The sequence below is a fragment of the Castor canadensis genome, chromosome 11 (assembly GCF_047511655.1).
Source record: "Castor canadensis chromosome 11, mCasCan1.hap1v2, whole genome shotgun sequence".
Lineage (NCBI taxonomy): Eukaryota > Metazoa > Chordata > Mammalia > Rodentia > Castoridae > Castor > Castor canadensis.
The window spans coordinates 93,398,529-93,424,346 of NC_133396.1; the positions used below are offsets into that span (position 1 = coordinate 93,398,529).

The following is a 25,818-nucleotide window of genomic DNA, read 5'->3' on the forward strand; positions in this document are numbered from 1 at the left end:
CAGCTACATCCAGGCATTAGGATGAGCCGTGCCCTGTTCCCTCACAATAGCTGGTTCATGGAGCCAAGAGGTCATAGCCAAAATGCTTCAGTGAATTCTGGTCTGCTCTAAATAACTCCATGGGTCTATACTGTTCCCTTCCACCATATTGCAGAATCTTCCCCAATCCTGAATGTATAAAATTAACTCTGAGGGATGAGTCCATTCTAAGGCCATTCCCGGGGCTCCCTGTTGAGATTAGGCCAAAGCATTACATTCAGAATCTCCTAAGAAGTATGTCTGAGGAAGCTGCCACAGAGGAGTGTGTCTGGGTTCCCAAAAGTATTAGCTGAATGTCTATGGGTTTCCACAGCTTTCAGAAGAACTCAAGACTAATAACAAGTGTTGAGGATGCAGAGAAACTGGAATTCTCATACACTTTTGGTGTGGATAGAGAATGGTGCAGTTGTTTCAGAAAACTGTCTGATAGTTCCTAATATGGTTAAACATAAAGTTACCATTTACCCAACAATTCCCCCCTTGAGTACATCTCCAAGAAAAATGAAAACATCTAGATAAAACTTGTACATGAATGTTCATAATATCCAAAAGGTGGAAACAACCTAAATGTCCACCAACTTTACACATATGAATGAATAAATAAATAAAATGTAGTATATTCAAATAGTAGAATATCTAATAACAATAAAAAGGAAGGAAGTATAGACATATACTACAACTTATGTATATATATATATATATATATATATATATATATATATATATATATATGTTTGTGTGTGTATATGCATATATATGTGTGGCACTCTACTACCTGAACTACATCTCCAGCCCTTTTTGCGTTGGGTATTTTTTAGATAGGGTCTTGCTTTATGCCAGATCCATCCCAGACCATGATCCCCCTATTTATGCTTCCCTGTATAGCTGGGCACACGCCATCATGTCCCAGCCATTGAGTGTGATGGGATCTTTTGAACTTTTTGCCTAGGCTGACCTCTAACCATGATCCTCCCAGTCTCCACCTCCCAGGTAGCTAGAATTATAAGCTTGAGCCACTATACCTGGCCCAACTTAGGAATCTTAAAAACATTATATTAAATGAAGAAGCCAAATATGAACAATCATGTTTTGGATTATACCATCTATCTGAAAAATCAGTACAAACAGAAAGTAGATTAGTTGTTGCCTAAGGCTGAAGGATTAAAGAGAAATGAAGAATAACTGACAGTCGGTACCAGCTTTCTTGTTGAGTGGTTAAAATGCTCTAAATTGATTGTAGTTGTGGTTGTACAATGTGAATATGTGAATATGCTAAAAGCCATTTAATCTCCTCTTTCACCCAACCTTAGTCCTTACTTGGGATCTTTAGCTGAGTCTAGAAACCGAATTAACACAAGGCAGATTAATGAGAAAAAAAATACGTATTTTATTAATTTACATTTTTGTCAGGATCTCCACAAGACAGTGAAGTCTGAAGATCTGCCCAAAGCAGATGCTTCTGTACTTTTCAGACAAAAATAATAGTTTTAGAGCAGCAACAAGACAAAGAAGAGCAGATAAACCTAGGAAAACTGTGGAAGGCAACATATGGGAAGAATTTGATGCAGCAAGTCTTGTCTGCTGATTTCTCTGATACCTGGTTCTGATCTGATAAAAGTTGTCTCAAGTAAAGGTTTTATGTCCTGTCTTCAAGCTGGAAGAGGAAAAGTAGAAAATTTCCCTGTCTTTTAATTTTCTTAAGGCCAGTAAACTTCAATATTCTAAGGAGAAATATTTTGGTTTCCTTCAGCTCCTATGATGTCATAGGAGCCCAGTGGTTATGAGTGTAGGCTCTGGGGTCATGATGACTGAGTAGAGTCATAGGGGCTTCCATACAGCTGCCTTACTCCTTATGACACCACTCCTGGAATTGGAGTACAGTGTTTCTAGCGATCTTTCATATAATGGTTCTCACTGTATAATTCATCTGGCCCCCTGGAGGGGTTTTTAAAACACATTGCAGGGATTGATTTAATACCAGAGAATTTGTATATCTAGGAAGCACTCAGGGGTGCCCAGGCTGCTGGTCCTAGAATAACACTCTGAAAACTACTGATCTAATGTTTCAATCCAGGGCCTATTGAACATACTTTACAAATAACAGCAGAAATTCATAGTACAAATTATTTATGTGAGTGTTAATATAAAAAACTTTACATTATAACTACTTTATTTGGTAATTTCTAAATGTTGATTTATAATTAGTACCTATGGTTTTGATGAAATGATGGAAGGAATTGCTGAATAGAACTCAAAAGACCAATAGTCATATTCTTCCAGCTCTAGGAATTTGGGCCAAAATATTCTCTGATAAAAGTTTCCTCATTGAGAAAAATAAATCCCAATAATGCCTCATTAATATGTACCATAAAGTTATAAGGAACATAATATTAAAACCTGGTTGAAAACAGATGATATACTATAAATGCATTAAACTTATATGCATAATGCCTACTCTTAAAAAACATTCCCTGTGAGATCCCCCACAACTTTCTCAGTGGCCTCAGCAGTTACTGAAATCCCTTGAGATATGGCACAAGTTAAGTTGCTTTCAGCTCTCAGTTACAAAATCTATACTCAAATGGGCCTAAAGTATAAAGATATTTATTTTCTGTGCATCACAGAAAGTTCTACCATGGCAGCTTTCAGATAAGAGAGTCTTTGGGGTTGGGTATGTAGCAACCATGTGTAAGACAAAGAGAAAGAAAGATTGGTCTTCAGGGAATGGGGACCAGGCAGGGCCTAGAAATTTGGGGGAAGAAAAAGCAATGTGGGATAAAGACAAAGGCTTACAATCATTTACATTGCCTCTCAGACTCTTTAAGGTTTAAGACTATTCATAAGTTATGTCCAGAATGCAGGATACAGTTTGTGATCATTGGGATGATGATAACAAAAAAGCTTCTAGAGTAGTGGTCCTCAACTCAACTTTGGCTGCACATATCATATAGGAATGCTTTAAAGGACACTGTCATCTGGGCCCTGCTCAGAAGCTTAGACCTGGTTGGTCTAAAGGATAGCTCAGACAAATTAATTTTCAAAAGCTTCCAAGTAATTTCTAAGGGCTCACAGGGCTGAGAACAATTACTTGGGCACATTAGATGCCAGAGCTGTCACTCAAAGCTAAAAAGATTACAGTTGCCAACACTGGACAGCTACTTAGGGATAGAAGTAGTAGGGGAAGATGGTGATAATAACAAAATTGAGAATCAAATATCTGTTCAGCCCAGAGTTTCTTCCCCTTTCTTCTGTAACCATGATCATGGGAGCAATTGCACACCCAGCACATACACACAATGCTCACTTGTGCGTGTACACACCTAGAGTTGCTCTATCCATGTGTGAACATTTCTTTGCTTTTAAGGCTACCTTAATCTATAATCTGCTTAAATGCTATCTGGTACATGTGTTATAGGTAGGGCAAGGAGAGGAATTTACAATATGATTTTTCCCTGGCCCTACGTTCCTTTAGAAAAGAGATTTTCAAACATTGGTGTGAAAAAGAACCACCTGGAAAACTTTACTGTAGATACTTGGATACCCCCTGTGAGGTTATGATTTAGTAGGTCTGGGTAGAGCTTAGGAATTTGCATTTTAATAAGAGTCACAGATTTTTCAGATATAATTGGGTATTGACAAAAATTTTAAGAAACTTCCTTATAGACAATTCTGATGAGGAATGGGAAATGCTATGTGTATAAAAGATGCCCGAAAAGTTCAAAGGATTTGAAGAGTGAAATCACCAAAAAATGCATATTGTGTCCAACAAGCACAAGAAAAAATATCAAAATCATGAGGCTTTAGGGAAATCAAGATGTATATGCTAAAATCACTACAAACCTATTAAAATATCCGCAAAATGGAAATTTTCTATTAGGGATGCACAATAGTACAATCACTTTGAAAATGAGTATTAGACAGTTTTAGACATGACCTCCCTGGAATTCCTTATTCTAGATAGTTACTGAAATAATAAAAAAAATTGTTCACACAAAAGCCTATGCACATTTATAGAAACTTTATTCATAATTATTTATACATAATAACTTTCAACAAATGGAAGTTGTATATACAAATAGTAAGTGTATATACAATCTACGTGTTTCCATACTATGGAATCCTACTCAGCAATAAAAATAACATGGATGCAACATGGATGCATCCATGCAACAACATGGATGAGTCCTGAAAGCTTTATGCTATGTGTAAAAAGGACACACATGGAGACAGGTGGTATGATTTCATTTATTTGACATCCTGGAACAGGAGAAACTATAGGAACAGAAAGGAGATCTGGTTACCATGGTCTGAATGTTGGGAAAAATTTGGCTACAAAGGGTTAGGGTATATTCTGGATTGAGGGAGCTGTTTTGTATCTTGATTGTGGTACTGGTTATAGGACTACATGACAAAAAAGTCTTAAAAGATGACCTTTATTCTATGTAAATTGTGCCAAAATGAAAAGAAAACTCAATGGAAGGAAAAAATACCGAAGGATAAAAGTGTGATTATTCAGATTTAAACCATTATATAATTGAGAGCAGAACAGTTTCTAGATGTGGGTGTGTCCAATTTCGGCAGCTTAGGCAGATGCTTAAGTGTAGAGATAATGCACAACTTTTCTCTCCACAGACCAAGAGTACTTCCACATGCAGTACAAGAATTCTACCCTCAAAACTGGTACACCCTTTCTTATGCTCAAGGTTAAAAGATGTTAGGCTGAGAACTTGAAAGAAACCAAGCATACAGTTTGCAGGAATCTAAATGATTCTATCCCTTCATTCTAACACATTTGCATTTTGAAATCACTGGCTGGATATTTGTGTGATCTTAGAAGAACAAACACAGGGGTTTAGTAGTGAGGGGTGGTGTGGGTCAGAGAGGAATAGAGTGCCGAAATGTGAGGTACAAGCAGGCTACTCCTTAATCTTTTTCAGTCAAATATTTCTGAGGGGGCTGAAGCTGTTGCTCTTGTAACCTATCCATAAAGTCGTTCTTTTGCTGGGAAATTTCCTCAATTTACGTGGTCCTTGTATATTCCTAGAATTCCACCTTAAAACAAGCTAGATGTACTTATGGCCAATTTCTCAGCGTGGAAAACTTTTGCTTAAGCAATGACACACTGAAGTTGGATCCTACTCATCCACATCTGGAAGCCACATGTCAGCGGCAGCTATATAAAAATCAGCTCAGCAACTCAGGGTGACATTTTGTGCCAAAAGCCAGACAGTATGGACCTAACTCTTCTATGGGTACTTCTGCCACTGGTCACTGTGGTCTGGGGCCAGTATGGTGACTATGGGTACCCATACCAACAATACCAAGACTACAGTGATGATGGCTGGGTGAATCTGAACCGGCAAGGCTTTAGCTACCAGTGTCCCCATGGGCAGGTGGTGATGGCCGTGAGGAGCATCTTCAACAAAAAGGAAGGCTCTGACAGACAATGGAACTATGCCTGCCTGCCCACACCCCAGAGCCTTGGGGAGCCCACGGAGTGCTGGTGGGAGGAGATCAACAGGGCTGGCATGGAATGGTAAGGGGCACCCACTGTACTTGGGCTGGGAACATCTCTGTGTGTCCCCCTGGTTGATGCTGGACTCTCAGGGAATAGCAGTGTCCATAGCCTGAGCAACTCTTACCCCAAACTTTACAGTTGCCTGCTCTGGTGGGGCAAGCTGCTATAAAATAAATATTAATAAGACAAAAACCCAACAGGGAAGGTCCATGGCAAATGGACTTCTTTGTGGTTTTGTTCATTTTGGAGGTGGCTCTCTGTTTGGTCCAGGGACTTGTGTGAGTCTGCAAAATGCTTACCAGACTGTAAAAAGAGAAGTATAGAAGTTGAAACTACTTGAGAAACTATAGTAATCGAACATTGCTGTGACATTGGAATGACATTTCTACTTTGTAATGATTTACTTTTACTATTTTACAAAGTATTGGTCCAGAATAGTTTGGGAAAAATAAACAATTGGGTCCTCCGTACAGATAATTTGAGAAATACCGATTTAGAGCAAGTGAATGGGCAGGGAAGACAAAGAAGTTGAAGCAAAGGAAAATGAAATTAAATAGCTCTCTGCTGCTCTGATTAAATATGTTCTCTCAATTTTGAGTACTGAGATCCTTCTCTCTGCCTGAGTTTAAAGTGGATTCTGTTGCTGGAACTTAGTGTAGTAAAGGCTTTTAGAGAGGTACTACCCTGACCTGGCTAATCTTCCCTCCTCAGTGGCATTGGTCCCACTTTGTGCTTCTCTGTGAGGTGTGAGTGTCTCAACTGGGTCCCAGTCCTGGTACTGGGTGAAAAGTGCATGCCAGTGGCCATTGATGCCACTTTGTGGCCACTGATGACCACAGCTGCCTGATGGAGCACAAACTGCAGAAATGGGGAGAAAGGGTAGAGGCTGACCCTAGAGAACAAAGGCCCAGGGCAGAGGAAGCCCAGATGTCAGGCCACCACCTATGCTATCTGGAAAACAAGTTAGACAACTCTGTGAGGGGTTCCAGCAGGACTTTGGTGGAGTAGGGAAGTGGTCAAGCATAAGGTCCTAGGGGTCACACAGCCAGAAATTCAAGAAGAAAAGATAGATAGGTGGAAGAGCCAGACATGAGAGGGGCCTCTAATAAAAACAGCTCTTATTTATTTAGTGTTTACCCTGAGCAAGCACCGTGGTAAGCACTTTATGTAGATTATCTTATTTAATGCTGGAAACAATCTATAAATCATTTTATAGGTAGGAAAACAGCCACTTAGACATAAAGTGTTTTTCCTCAGCTGGCAAGCTGAGATTTAGATCCAAAAAGTCAGCTCCAAATAGTATATGCTTAGCCATGATGATGCCTGTTGAAAGTCAACTGCCCCCACCCAACATGGACTCCCACCCAACCATGGACCTTCAGTTAGCAGAGCCAGGACCACAGAACCAGACTCAGCTAGTTCTTTATCCTGGGCCAGGGTGGGATCTGTAAGATCACACAGAAGTCTAGCCCTGAAGAGGCTTTGTCAGCTTTGTCACTATGAGGAGAGGCCCAGCAGGCCTGTGGATGCGTGGGGAGAGGGTAACATAGGCAACTGCAGGTCAGACAGCAGGCTACAGAGACTACTTGGACAGCCTTTACTAGGCTGTCCTCACCCACCCTCTTGTCTCTGGAAAGCAGATTTAATGAGCCAAAACCCTTCCAGACAGATATCTGACTCAGAGACAAGGCTTGCCTTGAGGACAGACTCCAGTGACTCCCCACAGTCAGGCTCATTGCCTGGCACAAGGCATGGAAATGACCTAGTTGCAATTGTCCCTCTGGTCTCCTCCATCAGGGGACCATCACATGGGTGTGGCCTCTTTCTAAAACCCCTTTTTAGAGCTACAACAGTAAAACAAGCACTCAGGGAAGATTGTTATATCCTAAAGGGAGAGCCCTGAGTTGAGTCAGGAGGACTGGGTTTGGATCCTGGTGCTAATGACAATGTGACCTTGGCCCAGGGCTCAGAGTCCTAGGCTCCCACCTCATTTGGAAAGTGAGCCCTCAGACTGCATAACAACTGAAAGGCTCCACAGAGTGGCAGCTCACCCTGAACGTGCACTTGGCTTTGTCTTATATTCTGTGGAAGCTTATATATAACTCTTCTAGGGACAGAAGCCAAATGATGTTCAGTTTTAAACTTTCCAACTTGTGACTGGTTTGTCATGAACTCCAAAGCAATTTGAAGAAAAGCAAAATAAGAAGAAAGTGAAATAGCATGATTTTGTTTGACCCATGAGAGTCTAGTGAAAAGCTGACAAGTGAGTCGTCATTATTTCCACCTCCTCTTCCTCTGCATTTTTGGTGTGCAGGATCAAGGAATTTTTTTACTTTCCTCCTTCCAGCCTCCATGACCTCCTTCTCCCTCCCCATTAATCACTGGGTTAAAAACTCACAAACATGCAAAACAGCTTCTTCACTATAGGATTCAACTGCCCCAGGACTCATACCAATCACTCCCTAAGCATTTTTTAAAGACAGTTATGACTTTGAGTTCAGATTTCAGTCTCAGTGAAAAAATCTGGAAGCAAAGAAATTGCTCACAGGCTGGGGATCAGTTACATCTTCCCACTGGCTGCAGGCTCTTAATCTGTTGTGGAGGAGTTGTTGAGGGTTCTGTGCAGTGTGGCTGCCTTGGACAAGTGAATTAGCTTTCAAGTTTATTTTAAGAGGGGAAAGGCATCTCAAACACAAATTTAATGACAATACCTAGGACTTGCTGAAGAGACTTGAAAACAGGGCACTGTCTTTAAAAGGTGTTGCCATCATAACTGAGCAGCTTAAAAAGCTGTTGTTCATCATGGTTTCTCTGAAGAAAACCACCTCTTTAGATGCCATTTTCTGAAGCATGGATGCTGACCTCCACCAACAAACAACTGCCATGAAGTTCCTGGTCCTGAGTGTTTAGTGTGTAGAGCACCTGCTCCTCTAAACCACCGTCTCCTACCTCCTACTCCCTCAGCATGCCTTGTTTCCTGCTGTACACTTGTCACCACCAGATTTATATTAGTTTACTGTTTGTTTCCTTCACAAATATAAGCTTCATGAACACAGGGACTTTGTCTCATTCACCACTGTATCCCCAGGGCCTAGAATAGGTATATGATAGGTCAAAATAAATATGCAATGAAAAACTAAATCAGTCTAGTTGGTGCATGAGGCAGTACAAATCCCAGCCAGTGTTTCCACCACCCTGACAAAGAAGACTACTAATTTTCTCAGGGGAAAAACCACTCTGCTTGTATCTTTGATTATCAGTATTCCCTTATTTATAATATGGGGCCCAACATCTCAGTTTGGTCTGTTGCATTTACCAGCATGCAGGATGGTCTTTTAAGATTTCCTGAAGATCTCTAAGACATTCATAGAGGATGACTGATAAAAATGGTTACCAAAGGATGAATTCTTTATTAGGTTTACATTCCTCCAATAATCTTAATGTCTCAATAAACTTAAAAAGTAGAATAGCAAACTCTGACTTTATGGTAAAATCTGTAAGGACTAAATGTTGCATGGCAGCTTGGTTTGGATCCTGAAACATTAGTGCAAAAATTGGTGAAATCCAAATAAAGTCTGGAGTTTAAGGCTTTCCCAATGTTAATTTCTTAGCATTCATAGACTCACCCAAGTTATGAAAGATGACACTAGGGGAACTGGGTGAAGGGTAGACACGAACTCTGTATATTATCTTTACAACTCTCTGTAAATCTAAAATTACTTCAAAATAAAAAAGTTTTAAAAATGTAAGAATGAAGGCTGGCCTGTATAAATACTGAGAATTTGAAAGGCAAACAGAACATAACAAAAATTCAAGAATTCTAGTACTGAAAGAGGACTCGAGTATAACGTAGAGCAATCTTCTCGCATAGTAAATTAGGAATTAAATCCAAGAGAGTGAAGCAATTGAAAATCAATGAAAGCCAGGTGCCAGTGGCTCATGCCTGTAATCCTAGCTACTTGGAAGGCTGACATCAGGAGGACCAGTTTGAGGTCAACCCAGGCAAATAGTTCACAGGATCCCATCTCTAAAATAACCACAGCAAGTGGACTGGAGGTGTGGCTCAAGTGGTAGAGTACCTGCTTTGCAAGCACAAAGCCCTGAGTTCAAACTCTAGTTCCACCAAAAAGAAAAAAATCAATGAAATCATTAAATATAAGGTCTCTGACCCTAACCCTAACTACTGTGGTGATTTGCAATTTATAATGTATTTCTTATGTGTACCTTCATTTGCTCTTTCAATGTTTGTTATTAAGAACTCTGAGAGACTGCAGGAATATGAAGATTAATAACATACAGACTGTGCCCTTGGATTGCTCATAGGCTAATCTTACTTGATCTTCACAACAATGTTGTGGTTTTGCAAGGAAAAAATTATTATCTCTGTCTTATTCACGGGGAATCTGTGGCTCCAAAGCATTATATTTGCCTGCTCATTGCTGGTAATGGTAAAGCAGCTAGTCTGATGCCTGGTGCCGCAGGTGGATATGAAATGTTGCTGGTTTTTTTTTTTTTTTTTAGATAAGGCCACAGTGAGTAATGAGCTAAAGAAGAGGTCTAATCTATACAAGAATGATTTCTTTTTATTGTTATCAATTTCTTTTTTTTCATTATTGTTGTACTGGGGGTACACTGTGACATTTACAAAAGTTCTTATGATATATCACAGTTGAATTCACCCCCTCCATCATTCTCCTTTATCCTCCCTCCTCCCGTTGCTGGAGTAGTTTCAACAGGTCTCATTTTTCTGTTTACATACACGTGTATGTAATGTTTCTACCATAGTCACCCACCTACATCCTTTCCTTATAGCATCCCTCCACTCACTGGTACCCCCCACCCCCTGTAACAGGACCTGTGACCTGTTTTGCCTTTCTGTTCTCCATTTTTGTAAAAAAAAAAAAAGACATTTGTGTTTGTTTAAGATAGCTGTACAGGGTGTTTCATTGTGATATTTCCATGTATATATGTATTATAACCCAATTGGTTCATCCCCTCTATTTTTCTCTTTTCTACCTTAGTCCCCTTCTTATGGTGGTTTCAACAGGTTTAAAATTTCTATATTCATTCTTGTATAGGAAGTACATCAACCATATTCACCTTCTTAACTTCCTTCTTTTACCTTCCTCTCTTGTATGTGACCTCCCATCAGCCTGACCTGATTTTCATAATATTGCTTGTATTTGTATTAGGTCTATATTACATATATGAGAGAAAACATGCAACCTTTGGCTTTCTGAAACTGGCTAACTTCACTTAAGATTATGTTCTCCAGTTCCATCCATTTACCCGCAAACAACAAAATTTCATTCTTCTCTATGACTGATTAAAATTCCATTGTATACAAATACCATATTTTCTTAATCCATTCATTAGTAATGAGGGATCTTGGTTGTTTCTATAACTTAGCTTTTGTGACTAATGCTGCAATAAACATGGGTGTGCAGGTGCCTTTATTGTAACCTGACTTACATTGCTTCAGATATATCTTTAGGAGTGGTATTGCTGTATCATATGGCAGCTCTATTTTCAGCTTTTTGAGGAGCCTCCATACTGTTTTCCATAGTGGTTATAGTAGTTTACACTCCCGGCCAACAGTGAGGGCTCCTTTTCCCCCCATTCATGCCAACATTTGTTCTTGTTGGTGTTCTTGACAGTAGTCATTCTAACAGGAGTGAAGTGGAATCTTAACATGGTTTTGATTTGCATTTCCTTTATGGCCAGGGATGTTAAGCATTTCTTCATGTGTTTTTGGCCATTTGGACTTTTTCCTTTGAAAAAACACTGTTCAGTTCATTTGCCCATTTCTTCATTGGTCATTGCTTTTTTAAACGTTTGGTTTTTTTGAGCTCCCTGTATATTCTGGTTATTAATCCTTTGTCAGATGTATACCTGGCAAAGATTTTCTCTCATTCTGTGGGCTGTCTGTTCAATCTGGTGAACATTTCTTTAGTTGTGCAGAAGCTTTTTAGTTCCATGTAGTTCCATTTGTCAATTTTTTCTCTTAGTTTCTGAGCTACTTGAGTTCTATTTAGGAAATCATTACCTATGCCTATTAATTCCAGTGTATTCCCTGATCTTTCCTGCACTAGCTTCAAAGTTTCAGATCTTATATTAAGGTCTTTAATTTGAGTTGTTATTTGCACTGGGTGAAAGACATGGATATAGTTTCAGTTTTCTGCATGTAGATGTCCTGTTTTCCTAGCAACATTTGTTGAAGAGACTGTCTTTTCTCCATTATATGTTTTGGCTCCTTTGTCAAAAATCAGGTGGGCATAACTGTGTGGATTCATATCTGGGTCTTCTGTTCTGTTCCACTGGTCTTCATGTCTGTTTTTGTGCCAATATCATGTGGTTTTTATTGCTATAGCTCTATAGTATAGTTTGAAGTTGGGTATTGTTTTACCTCCAGTGTTGTTCTTTTTTCTCAGTATTGCCTTGGCTATTCGTGGTCTTTTGTGCTTACAAATGAATTTTAGGGTTGATTTTTCAATCTGTGATGAATGTCATTGAATTTTAATGGGAGTCATATTGAACATGTAGATTGCTTTTGGTAGCATAGGGATTTTCACAATATTGACTCTGTCAATCCATGAGAATGGAAGATCCTTCCATCTTCTGTAGTCTTCAATTTCTTTCTTCAGTGGATTATATTTTTCATTGTAAATTTCTTCTACTTCCTTTGTTAAGTTTATTCTTGGTGTTTTTTGAGGCTATTATAAATGGAATTGTTTACTTTATTTTTTTTCTGTCTGTTCATTGGTGCTATATAGAAAGGCTACTGATTTTTGTAAATTGATTTTGTACCCTGCTACTTTGCTGAAGGTGTTTATGATGTCTAGGAATTTTTTTGGTTGAGTTTTTCAGGTCTTTTAGATATAAGATTATGTCATTTGCAAATAGGGATAGTTTGACTTCTTCCTTTCCTATTTGTATTTCTTTTATTGAAAGAATGATTTCTAAGGACAGGAAGGCTATATACAGGGGTATGGCAGATCTAGGATTCTTTTCATCTAAGTCATTCTCTTAAGTACTGGGAATTAGTTGTCTGGGGAAACTTGAGCTTTTGGGGAGGTGGGGGTAAGGCACTTGACTGTTCTTACAAGGATGCCAAAATTTATTCCTCCCAGAATAAGATTTGCCTCTGTCTGGGTACCTGCTGAATATAATCTCCTCAATCAATAAAAGATTTTCAGAGAATTGGAAAGCTTCCTCTCTGCATGTGTTTCTGAAAGTTTAACTTTGGAGAACAATTTCCAAAATGCAGCCCCACTACAACTTTTATACAAGTTATATCAATGGTACAATCCTCAATTTTTACAGCTTCAAAAAAAAAAACCCTCCTTAGAATTGTTACGAGAATAAAATGTGGTAATAAATGTATTTTAATGGCTTTGTGTCCTGAGAGAAATTACCTAACCTCTCTAGACTTGTAGTTCCTTATATATAAAATAGTGGCAGTGATGGGAACCTGGTTATTTGAGCCCATTTCACAGGATTGTTTTAATTATTAAAATAATTAATGCATTTGTAGTGCTTAATACAATTCCTGGCTCATGTTCAGTCTTTGGTAAGGGATATTCATACTTATGAATGATCTCTAGAAACTGAGGGTCACAGAGATAAATCACACACAATTGGTAAGTTACAAAGCTGGAGTAGAAGTCTGAATTGATAGATTACAGAGCCTCTGATGTGTACATTTTGCTTTGGAAGTAAATAATTTAGCTATAATCTATAAATAGTAAGAGTACCTTATGAATATCCTGAATATTTTTTGCAGTTTAATAGACAAGAGATAGCATTAGATCTCTTGGTTAACAAATACCATAACTGATATTCATGTGCTCCCATGCAATCCCTGCATGGCCTAAAATTGTTGTCAGTATATAAATACATCTCACGAAATAATCTGGATCTTCTCAAAGGTCTTTGAGATAGTCTCTACTACCTATATTTTTTTCAAATGGGTCAGGTTTTTGTATTTTAGGGTTATGTTCTCCCGCTATCCTCTGCAAGACCTTTCTATCCAGAAAAGCTGCCCAACAGGTCATTTCTGCTTCATGGTCTTAATATCTGGTTGACAGTCTAGCAGACCTAAAACCTGGACATGAACAGAAGAAATTTTACCCAGTAGCAGCAAGAAGAGAGGAGACCGTGTGACACTCAGCAATATTTATAGAGACTAGTTGTGCCCCACTGTTGAGGCATGATGATGAATAATAAGTGGTGTGGCGTTTAACTTCTAAAAGCTTTCACAGTCACACCAGTGAAGAACATGTTGGAGGAAATGTGTGATGGTAACATCAACATGTCACAAGGAAAAAAATTAATGTGAGTTGGAATAGTCAAAGAAGGAACACTTCTTGGAGGAGAGGAGGCTAGAAATTATCATTTATTCTCTGGTACCTACTTTCTGAGGCTCATTTCATTGTCCTCTTGGAGGACAACTCTTAACATAGACCCCAAGGCTTATGGAATGTGGTGTCTTGGAATGAGAATGTCGCTTTTCTTTCTATTAAATTTTAAATATTTATGATCATAGCAATAATAACAACTGTACTTCTCCTGCCTTTTAATAACATACTTTGTGCCAGGTTCTGGGGAGGCACTTGACGTACAGCATCTATTTACTCTTCACATAATACTGTCAGATTAGGAATTGTCAGTTTCCTTTCACAGAGGTAGGGTAAATGTCAGCAGAAAGAATGAAGAAGGGCTTTATCACATTTGGCAAGCCCAGAGCAGGGGCGTTTGTGAGTGCCCTCTCAATTTCATTAAAGGCCTTTTTTTGCTCTTCTCCCCATATTGTGGGTTCCTGATCCCCCCCTTTTGTGGCTTCATAAAGGTGTTTTGCCAAGAGAGAGTAATTGGGGATCCACATCAGGCAGAAACCTGCAGCCCTTAGAAATTCTCTAATCTGTCAACAGGTCTTGGAGGCCAGAATGAAACAGACGACCTGTTTCCTCTCAGAGCCCAATCTACATTGTCCTTGACAGGTGAAACTTGAGGTATTTGACAGTATCCTGGCAAATCTGAGCTTTCTTTTGGGAAACTTTATATTCTGTCTTTCACAAAAGAGAGAGAAGGAGACAAGTTCCTTCCATACAATCCTCCTGTGTTGGTCCAGCAACAGAAAGTCATCTACGTATTAGAGGTGTGTGCAGCCATGCTGGTTGGCTGAGAAAGCCTTTAGGTTGGAAGCCAAGGTCACCTCAAAGATAGTGGGAGAGTTTTTGAAGCCTTGCGGCAACTGAGTCCAAGTCAATTGTCCTTTTCTCCAGTATAAGAACTTTCCCATTGTAAGGCAAAAATGGTTTGGCTCTGTGGGGCCAGGCAGATCCAGAAAAACACATCCTTAAGGTCCAGGCAAGTAAAGCACTTTGCTTCAGCTGGGATAAGGCCCAAAAGCATGTAGGGGTTTGGGACTACAGGGTATAGAGTAACAGTTGCTGAGTTGAATGCATGAAGGTTCTGAACTAGCCTAAAGTCTTCAGTCCCTGGTTCTTGGGTGGAAGCAAGGGAGACTGACGAGGCTGAAGAATCCCATACTTTAGGAATCTGTCAAGATGCTTTTGGATCCCAATTTAGCCTTTGCAAGGAATGTAGTATTGGCTCTGGCTAAGAGGAATGGCTCTTGGATTTAATTCTACCACCATGGGAGGTAGGTTCTAAGTCAGACCAGGGTGGGGGGGTGCTAGGTTGTCCTCAGCCCATACTCCTGGAATCTATTTTTTTCTTTTGTATTGTTTTATTATTCATATGTGCATACAAGGCTTGGGTCATTTCTCCCCCCTGCCCCCACCCCCTCCCTTACCACCCATTCTGCCCCCTCCCTTTCCCAACCCACCCCCTCAATACCCAGCAGAAACTATTTTGCCCTCATCTCTAATTTTGTTGAAGAGAGTATAAGCAATAATAGGAAGGAACAAGTGTTTTTGCTGGTTGAGATAAGGATAGCTATACAGGGAGTTGACTCGCATTGATTTCCTGTGCGTGTGTGTTACCTTCTAGGTTAATTCTTTTTGATCTAACCTTTTCTCTAGTTCCTGGTCCCCTTTTCCTATTGGCCTCAGTTGCTTTTAAGGTATCTGCTTTAGCTTCTCTGCGTTAGGGGAACAAATGCTAGCTAATTTTTTAGGTGTCTTACCTATCCTCACTCCTCCCTTGTGTGCTAAAGCTTTTATCATGTGCTCAAAGTCCAATCCCCTTGTTGTGTTTGCCCTTGATCTAATGTCCACATATGAGGGAGAACATATGATTTTTGGTATTTTGGGCCAGGCTAACCTCACTCAGAATGATGTTATCCAATTCCATCCATTTACCAGTGAATGATAACATTTCATTCTTCTTCATGGCTGCATAAAATCCCATTGTGTATAGATACCACATTTTCTTAATCCATTGGTCAGTGGTGGGGCATCTTGGCTGTTTCCATAACTTGGCTATTGTGAATAGTGCTGCAATAAACATGGGTGTGCAAGTGCCTCTGGACTAACCTGTGTCACAGTCTTTTGGGTATATCCCCAAGAGTGGTATTGCTGGATCATATGGTAGATCAATGTTTAGCTTTTTAAGTAGCCTCCAAATTTTTTTCCAGAGTGGTTGTACTAGTTTACATTCCCACCAACAGTGTAAGAGGGTTCCTTTTTCCCTGCATCCTCGCCAACACCTGTTGTTGGTGGTGTTGCTAATGATGGCTATTCTCACAAGGGTGAAGTGGAATCTTAGTGTGGTTTTAATTTGCATTTCCTTTATTGCTAGAGATGGCGAGCATTTTTTCATGTGTTTTTTGGCCATTTGAATTTCTTCTTTTGAGAAAGTTCTGTTTAGTTCACTTGCCCATTTCTTTATTGGTTCATTAGTTTTGGGAGAATTTAGTTTTTTAAGTTCCCTATATATTCTGGTTATCAGTCCTTTGTCTGATGTATAGCTGGCAAATATTTTCTCCCACTCTGTGGGTGTTCTCTTCAGTTTAGAGACCATTTCTTTTGATGAACAGAAGCTTTTTAGTTTTATGAGGTCTTAAAGGGAAGCTCAGGCATCTCAGGAATCTCTTTCTTAGAGGCACAGAGTTGCCATTCCTCTTCCTGAGCAACCATGAGAGTTAGAATCTTGGCCTCAGGCCCTCTCAGCTTTAAGGCTACAATGCCGTCAGAGACATGCCATGCCATGTGTAGTGTGCACAAGAAGTCTCTGCCCACCAAGGCCACAGGGCAATCAGGAATGTAGAGGATCTCATGTCTTACTTCATGCTTTCCAAGGTTGCATTTCCTGGATACAAGGAAGGGGCAGTGAGTCTGATATCCCATGGCTCCAACAATGGTCATATGTCTCTGTAAGAGAGGCACCACGGGTTGTGTTACAACCAAATAGGTCACACCAATGTCCACCAATAGGTCAACAGGATGGCCTCTTATCTTCATTTGGACCATAGGCTCCTGGGGGCCCAGTAGAATGGAACCTGGTCCATCCTAGTTCTCCTTTTAATCCTCAAAAGTGGCCAGCCCAATGATGTCTTCCTCCCGGGGACCACTTCTCCCCTAAGCAGGCCAATATTTTCCTTCAACAACTTGGCTTTTGCCTCTGGTCTGGGGGGCCTTCTGGGGGTATCCTTTCTGATGACAGTAGGCACACTGCTCCTGCCTTTGTTCCTCTCAAAGATGAGGCAGTTCTGGGGGCACTGGCCACTGTCCTGTGGTGTTAAAGGGCTGGTAGACAAATGTCCTCCTTCCTCCTTGTATAAGAGCATGCTGGTCATAATGTGTTGAGCCCTGGACCTCTCTTGGGGGTATCTGCAAGGCAGTAGGTCCCGGTGAGGAAGCTAAGCCCATACTGGGACTATTCAAATGTTCCTGGTTGAACCTAGGAGCCAGTCTTGCAGGGAACTGCAGAGTGAGGACTGGTGGGCTCGGAGTGAGCATGAGGTTCATGGGGCCTGAGGAAGGTGGGATTGTTGTAGTTTCAAGGGCTCCTGGGGCTGGCCTTGTAGGCATATTTGCTGCTGGGTCTTCCCTGTCTGATTCTGTTTTCCCTTCCATGGGTGGAGGCAAGGGGGCAGAAGGCAGTGGCAAAGGTGGGTACAGTGGCACATAAGGGGGCAGGGTCTCCTCAGAATCCCCTGCTAATGTGGGTTTCTTTGGCTTTTTACATTTTCCTGCACTAGGAAGCTGCTGCAACCATGGATACCATGATCCTACCTGTTTCCTCTAGCTGGGGCTTTAACCACATGGGCCAGCTAAGGATGGCATCCTGCCTGCAGTCAATATAAGGAAACTGATCTGAGAGTCCAGGTTCCCCTACAATCACTTCAAAAACTCTATTGACTATGACCTTATCTAATGACCCCTTTGAAGGCAATCCTATACCAAAAGCAGCCCAGTCTATTTCACAGAAGGTCCTAAGCTTGTCAGGAGTCAACTTGACTCCGTAATCTCCATTAAATCCCTATTTAAAGTTCTTAAGCCTGCACCCCAGGTCTTACTCTGACCTCTTCCCATTCCTCCCATTGCCACATGTCAAGACAGAGACAGAAACAGAAGTGATGTGGGTTTCCAGCACACAGGGGAAAACAAATAATACCACTTGTTTCGTCCATCTCCAGCTGCTCCCCTCTTGGAGATTTAGGCATCTCTTAGCTGTAGTGCATCCATATAAACCCCAGACCAAAGACCCAGTTAGGGCTCACCCTAACAGGGGGTTACTTGGTTGTCTCTACTGGGAGTTGATCAGACTCCCCTTCTGCCTCCCAAGGCAGGCCTAAATTTTACCAGTCTAATAAGTGGGGCTCCCAAGTTGGTTCCCCAGCCTTCCCAGGTTCCTCTGTGCAACTGAAACTCACCTCCTTGGTTCACCTGGAGAGAGGTTCTCTCCCCTCAGATCAACACGGTCTGGTGGCACCTGGCAGGGGTGGCCCTCCCATCAGGCAGGGGATGCTGGGCCGGCAACAAGGAGATGAAAACACCACCTCTGAATCCCAAACATGCTCCCAGAAATTTTGTAGGATGGCTCAGATGGTGAGACGGGACACCAAAGCTTTCGGGAAGCAAGTTTATTAAGCAGGCTAGCAGTAACTCAGCAGATTTGTATCCAAAGGTTGAGCCCCAAGAACAAAAGGGGCCTTCCTTATATATCATTTAGAATGTATTACAGAAATGGGGAGTACAGCTTGTCTCATACATGGTCACATACTATTTCATTGACCATTTTAAGTTCTGGGGCTAGATGACCCTTCTCTGGTCTCACCCCAGGTGACATTCCTCAAATCCAGCTTTTTCCTGTTTCACTGTAGCACTCATTATTTCTCGTCATCTCCCTTCCTCCTCCCTGCCTTCCTGCTACATTAGGTGAGGCTCCACAAAGCATGTAAGGGCAGAGCTGGGTCTAGAACTCCAGTCTACTGATTCTTCAGTATGAGATCTTACTCTGCATCCTGTTGCTTGTGTCTCACTACTGCAGACACCAGGGAAAGTTTTCTGTCTTTTCATTCAGGGTGATGGCCTTGAGATAAGCCATTTTCAGAAAAGACATTTTCTTAGAACATAGCTATGAACATTGTTGTCAGAAGAAAAGTAATTGCCTTGTGATTTTCCTTCTAGTGTCAGGAAGAGTAGGGCTAATATTGCTCCAGTTTCTGAAACTGAAATTGATTCTCAGCCTTCAAAGATTGTGAGAAAAGGGGAGGAGAGAGGCTCTGAAGCATGGCATCAGGCCTTTGTACTATAAGGGAATGTTCCCATGAGGTCTAAAAAGACTCAACTGGGGCTACATCACAAGTTAGCAAGAAAATTGCATAAGCTAATACTTGATTCTGCACACCATTTAAGAGCAACAAGAAAGTGCTGTGAAGTGAATCAGAGCCTCCACATGTCTTTGGATCCTTAACCACTACTTTTTAAATTGAGTTAGAATAACTTTAGCAGAGCAAGCCCTTACAGCTCTCCCAGCCCTGTCAACTGCCTTTATATCTCTACTTAGCTTCCTACTTCCTTTTCCTGCAATTCTGCAACTGTGATCAATGTTCAGGTGAGTCTTGATTTTTTTTTTTGATTTTTCAAAGACAAATGAGAGGGAGAGAAATGAAGGAAAGAAATGTGTGAAGTTGTACTCATTTTCTATTCTCTCACCCTCCTGCCCACTACTCCAGAGGGAGAAGGTGGAAGCAGAAAGATGAACACTACCCTCATTTCCATGGAAACTACATGGAGGGATTTTCAGGACCTTTGGGGGACTTACATGATGGGCTCTGCCTCTTCCTCTGATAGTAGGAGAGTTGGTCCATTCTTTCATTCATTTTTCCACTAAACATTGATGGGAAAGGCATATGGCACTATGAAGAATACAAAATAAAGATTAAAAGACCTTTTCCCGTAAGAACTATGCTAATATTTGGGGTGATTAGCATCTATACTAAAAGTGGGTGGCTAAGACATCCAATATCAGTGACCTTTGTCTTCGAGAAACAGCAGCTTGGGGAATGCATATGACAGGAGTGTCTTTTGCAAAGTACACTCCTAATTACTTTGTAGATTAAATGAAATTATAATGACAACCAAAAGTAATTTATTAAGCACTAAAAGATCACTGTCCTAGGAATTTCATAAGTGTTACTTCATTTGGTCTGCACAATAATAACTATGAGCTATTATTATACCTGTCTTACTGATGAGGAAATTTTAGAGCCATTAGAGGGTGAGAAGCCTGTCCCACATGATACAGTTAACTTGGAGTACCAGTCCAGCAGTATAACCCAGGCTCTTAGCCACTCTGCTATTCTACTTTCCACACTGTGAAAATGTAGCATCACCAAGGTCCAATTCTGGAAGGAATGATTTTACTTTACCAGTTCCCAAGCAGGCTTACACTACCTAAATGTAAAGGCAATCTAATTGAAGCTGGGGAAGAGGCTGTTATTCGGTTAACTTTCACCATATCTTCTTCTTCTCAGAGCCTATAGGATACAAATACTCTTCACAGGGCAGTGTTATCTGAGGAGGTGTATGAGAAAGTGACACAAAACACTTCCCATACAGGACATGGGGCTGGCTGCCTGGCTGACAGCCAGTGGGAATTTGTGGAACTTGGATTGCCTTCTGAACTTGTACTCCATGAAACAGGTCAGGTTATCTTCCTACATTTATTTTTGCTTATGGGAACTTACCACCATGGGAACTCTGTCCCCTGTAGGGGTCTGAGTACACAAGACAAACCAAAACAATAGTTATAAGGAAAGCACAGCCCAGCTCAGTTTTGAAAGGACTCAGTTTTGGAGAAAGGAAAAGTGACAGTAAGAGAGAGAGTTACAGAGATCACTAGTGTGATTCTCTTCTCTCTTTGATTATTACAATCTTGGCGGGGTAATACTGGGGGTTGAAATCAGGGCTTCTTGCTTACTAGGCAAGCACTCTACCACTTGAACTGCTCCCCAGAGCACTTCTCCCTTTAGACACAAATGGTGCTTATGACTACTAAAGCTCATATTGAAATTACCTCCCACCCACAGTGGGCTAGGAATTAAGACAGAACAGAGCAACATGGAAGACCTTAAAGCTACCTTTTCACCTTTTGATGGCCCCAATAGTCTATTACAATCATGGCCTCCCAAAACTTACCAGGCCAAAGTGGAAACAGTCTTGAAGAGATGTGATCAATGATGTAGTAAAATAAGCTAGGTCATCAAAGGGCCTTTGGTCTCAATATATACCTAATTTGCATTATTGATCTCCAAAAGCTAAGTTCTCTAGTCTATCAGGACTTCTTATAAGTCCTGATAGCATGGTTGACCAGTTACCATGCCCATCCCTCTGTTCTCTTAGCATAGTAAAAGGTGATTGAAATAGAATAATAATAGAGTATAAGTTGCTGAATGGGCAAATGAATAAATGAATGCATATTTGAATGTATATGTGCATGAATGAACAAATGAATAAGAAGTCAATGAAAAGGACAGATACTTTCCAAACCAAAGGCATGCAAAGTATTTAATACCTAGTTTTGGAAAATCTGTAGGTTCATTTCCAGCAGTGAAGAAGAATAAAATGAAATCTAGTTGTCTGTAATGTTATAGGTTGTGTGTCAGCAACAACTCTCTAGCAGTCAATACAGGCTCTATTTATTACATTCTCTGAATATTTTTACTCTGTTTATTATATTCTCTGAAAATTTATCTTTACTTGGAGGAAAACAAGGTTGCATTCCAGTAGTCATCAGGCTATATTAACATAACAGCCTGATCTGTCCATTAATGAGAAGAGACAGGTCAATAGTTGGGATAGGTAGGAAATGCAAAGAAACAGAACTAGCTAAGACCTATTTTGGAAGTGTTTATGCTATAGTTTGACTATGTCCTCCAAAGTTCATGTATTGGAAACTTAATTCTTTTTTTTTTTTGTCCTTTTTTTTTTCTTTTATTATTCATATGTGCATACAAGGCTTGGTTCATTTCTCCCCCCTGCCCCCACCCCCTCTCTTACCACCCACTCCACCCCCTCCCGCTCCCCCCCCTCAATACCCAGCAGAAACTATTTTCCCCTTATCTCTAATTTTGTTGTAGAGACAGTATAAGCATTAATAGGAAGGAACAAGGGGTTTTGCTGGTTGAGATAAGGATAGCTATACAGGGCATTGACTCACATTGATTTCCTGTGCATGGGTGTTACCTTCTAGGTTAATTCTTTTTGATCTAACCTTTTCTCTAGTACCTGTTCCCCTTTTCCTATTGGCCTCAGTTGCTTTTAAGGTATCTGCTTTAGTTTCTCTGCATTAAGGGCAACAAATGCTAGCTAGTTTTTTAGGTGTCTTACCTATCCTCACCCCTCCCTTGTGTGCTCTCGCGTTTATCATGTGCTCATAGTCCAATCCCCTTGTTGTGTTTGCCCTTGATCTAATGTCCACATATGAGGGAGAACATACGATTTTTGGTCTTTTGGGCCAGGCTAACCTCACTCAGAATGATGTTCTCCAGTTCCATCCATTTACCAGCGAATGATAACATTTCGTTCTTCTTCATGGCTGCATAGAATTCCATTGTGTATAGATACCACATTTTCTTAATCCATTCGTCTGTGCTGGGGCATCTTGGCTGTGGAAACTTAATTCTTGAATTCATATGTTGATGGTATTTGGAAATGGGTCCTTGAAAGTTAATTAAGAATAAATGAGGTCATGAAGTTAGAGCCCCCCATGACAATTTTGTGGTCTATAAGAAGAAGAAGAGAGACTCAAACTAGCACACTTGCTCTGTCTCACCCTGTGGTACCCTCTGCCATTGTTATGATACCCTCCACCATTGTTATGATGAGCAAGAAGACCCTCACCAGATGTTGGCACCATGCTCTTGGATTTACCAGCCACCAGAACCATGAGCTAAATAAACCTCTATCACTTAAAAATTACCCAGTCTGGTAATTCAGGTATAGCAACTGAAAACACAGCAAGGCAGTTTGTGAAAGATCACATTCTATATAAGGTGAAATCCACTGTAGCCAACTAGAAAACAGCATACTCATCATACCAGTAGGAAGTGGCAAACCTTAAGACAGTGTGGGATTTGGGGAGTGGGATAAAAGTAGTACTAGAGATGGAACAAAGAAAGAAATAATTGAGTTGTTCTAAGCCAGTGCTTAGGAAGGTGCTGTAAAGAGTAAACAAGCCAATTCCTAGACCACCTGCAGCACAGGTAGAATGAAAGTGAAACTTCTTTCTGGACTGTGGACTAGAATGGAGGAGTTACCATATTTGAGGAATTGGTAGAAAGCTGGGACGGGGAAAGGACACTTAGGGGCAGTGTGAGTTCATTGACCTGTTGCTTTATCTGTGAAGAGTTTCTCCATGGACCAGGGCCTTCTTGCAGGCACCGGGGTTAGAGTTCTGACACCTGCCTACTGGGTGGTAGAAAGATTCTGCAGTTAGGAGTGAGAACCTGGGGCTGTGGTCCCAGTTTTCCAACTCAGTTGTCTTAGACAAATCTCTGAACCCATCAGGGCTTTTTGTGATGTGTCATGGGACAAGGAAATGCTTATTTGAAATTCACCAATTCATCACATTATTCTTTGTCTTCTTTTTATTTTAAATTTAAGTAAAATGATTTCTATTGTCTTTTATTTTAAATGGAATGAATAATATACAATCCTGCTTTTGTAAAATTTATAACCATTTATTTATGAAAGAATATACAAGTAAATTATTCTGAATAAAGGTATATCAAGATGTGTCCCCCAAACGTCCTCCAGTTAAAAAATTTTGAGCCATTTGAACTTTAATGGTGAGCATATGTCATTTCTACAATATAGCAAAGCCTATTATTTATATAAAAATGGAATAAATTGTTAGGAGTCTAGGTAAGTGAAAGACTGTGTAACTGTGAAGGTAGAGACTTGGGTCTTTTATGTACCAGTGTTCTTAGGTTCTCTTCTCTTCAGGTACCAGACCTGCTCCAACAATGGACTGGTGGCTGGGTTCCAGAGTCGCTACTTTGAGTCAGTGCTGGATCGAGAGTGGCAATTTTTTTGTTGTCGCTATAGCAAGAGATGCCCTTACTCCTGCTGGTGAGTCCAAGAGCCAAACACATTCCTTGGGACACTTGGGGCTGAAAGGGGTCTAGGGGCATTCTGATCCATGTTTCAGGATTCAGATTAGCCTGAATTTTCAAAACCTAGCTTGGAAAGCACCAACTAGCATGTATAAGAGAATGAATGACTGAGAAGAATATTCACACTGGAAAGGACCTTATGGATTATCCAACCTGATACTCTTATACCAGTCTTTTGGCAGAAAAGGAAACAGAACAGAGGAGGAAGACAGTAACAAATATTAGGCACTCACTAACATTTGTTGACTGATTGAATGAAGACTACAGCTTACTCCCTAGTTTTGTTGTGAATTTTAAATAAGATAATACATGCCTGGCATTGCCAGTGTCTGTGATCACACAGCTATTTCCTGGGGTTGTGAAGCCTTCATCTGAGACCTACAGATGCCTGTCCCTGAGTTTTTTTCTCTCTACCTTGCTAATTTCTCATCACATCCAAGGACCTTTGTGGAGAGTCTATATTCTTGCAGACTCTAGGGAAAAACCATCTCTACAATGGGTCTGACTCAATAGTTGTAGATAGAAAAAGAAAGATGTTGCTGTTCTCTGGATCCACTTGCAATTACAGCTTGTGGTATTTTGTTCCTTTTTCTCTTCCTGGGCTGTTGCCAAGTATCTCCTGACCTAGACTTCCAATTGACTAGAAGTGTGTATATATATTTATTTGCTCTGATAACACACTGGCTGTTGATAACACAACATGTCCCAAGTCCTTTGATCTGAAAAACAAGCCAGGCATTTCTGCCTTGCACAAAGGTATCCAAAGTTGTCAACATCTGAGGCTCTGGTCACTTTAGTGAGTTATCTCTCTACATTTCCATGCTTGGAAAGGAAGCCCTCAGGGTTTTCTGTGAACAGACAATGTTACTCCTCAGATGCCCAAGACACACACAATGTGTCTAGGGACATACAATTCCAAAGCTTAACACTTTTCTTTTTGAATAGTGACAAATAATGAATTCAGAACTCAAAGTCAGCTGATATCTATAGCTGCATGATGGAGCAGGAACTTCTATCAGCAACCCAAAAAAAAGCAGTTCTTTTGTTTTTGTTTTGTTTTGCTTTGCTTTGAGATATGGTTTCACTATATAGCCCAGACTGTCCTTGAACTCAAGATCCTCCTCTGTCCACCTCCTGAGTACTGGGACTACAGAAATGTACCACCACACCTAGTGTTAAAGCAGTGCTGTAAAGCAGTTCTTAACCTACCACTGCAGATTAGGGATGATGATACAACTGTGACAAGTCCTGAATAAAAAACTAAAGATCTTCAGGGTAGAGTAGGTGGCAGGAGTGCTGGTGTGGGTAAGAGGAAGCTGAGTTCTAGTTTCTGTGCTAACTCCTCCTTGCTGTCTCCTCTACCTCCTTCCTTTCTCTTCCTCCCCTCCCCACTGTAATTGTTGTGTCCCTAGTAAGTCCCTTTATTTCTCCAGAAAGCTTTAGTACATCATTTAAAATGATGCCCATGTTTTCTGAGTCTCCAAAATTTTTAAAAAGCTGATGAAAACTACAGACCTTGTCTTCAGTGAGAAAATACATGTGTATTTTTATGCGAAAGATTGCCAAGAATGCCAGTAATCTTCAAAGTCCCTAAAGGCTGTTCCTGGGCATACTACCAAGAACCCCTGTGTGGCAGGTTGAAGGTCCTGGACCTGTTAGATCTTTGAGGTTA

General features: G+C 40.6%; 1 protein-coding gene across 1 annotated transcript in view; it reads left to right on the plus strand.

The window, feature by feature from the left end:
• Dpt (dermatopontin) overlaps positions 1-25,818 on the plus strand; it is a 46,914-nt gene that overhangs the window by 4,957 nt on the left and 16,139 nt on the right. The window contains exons 2-3 of the mRNA XM_020154465.2: positions 5,084-5,575; positions 23,977-24,102. Of these exons, the coding sequence (XP_020010054.1) occupies positions 5,271-5,575; positions 23,977-24,102 (431 nt within the window). The 5' untranslated portion in view covers positions 5,084-5,270. The remainder of the gene's footprint in view (positions 1-5,083; positions 5,576-23,976; positions 24,103-25,818) is intronic.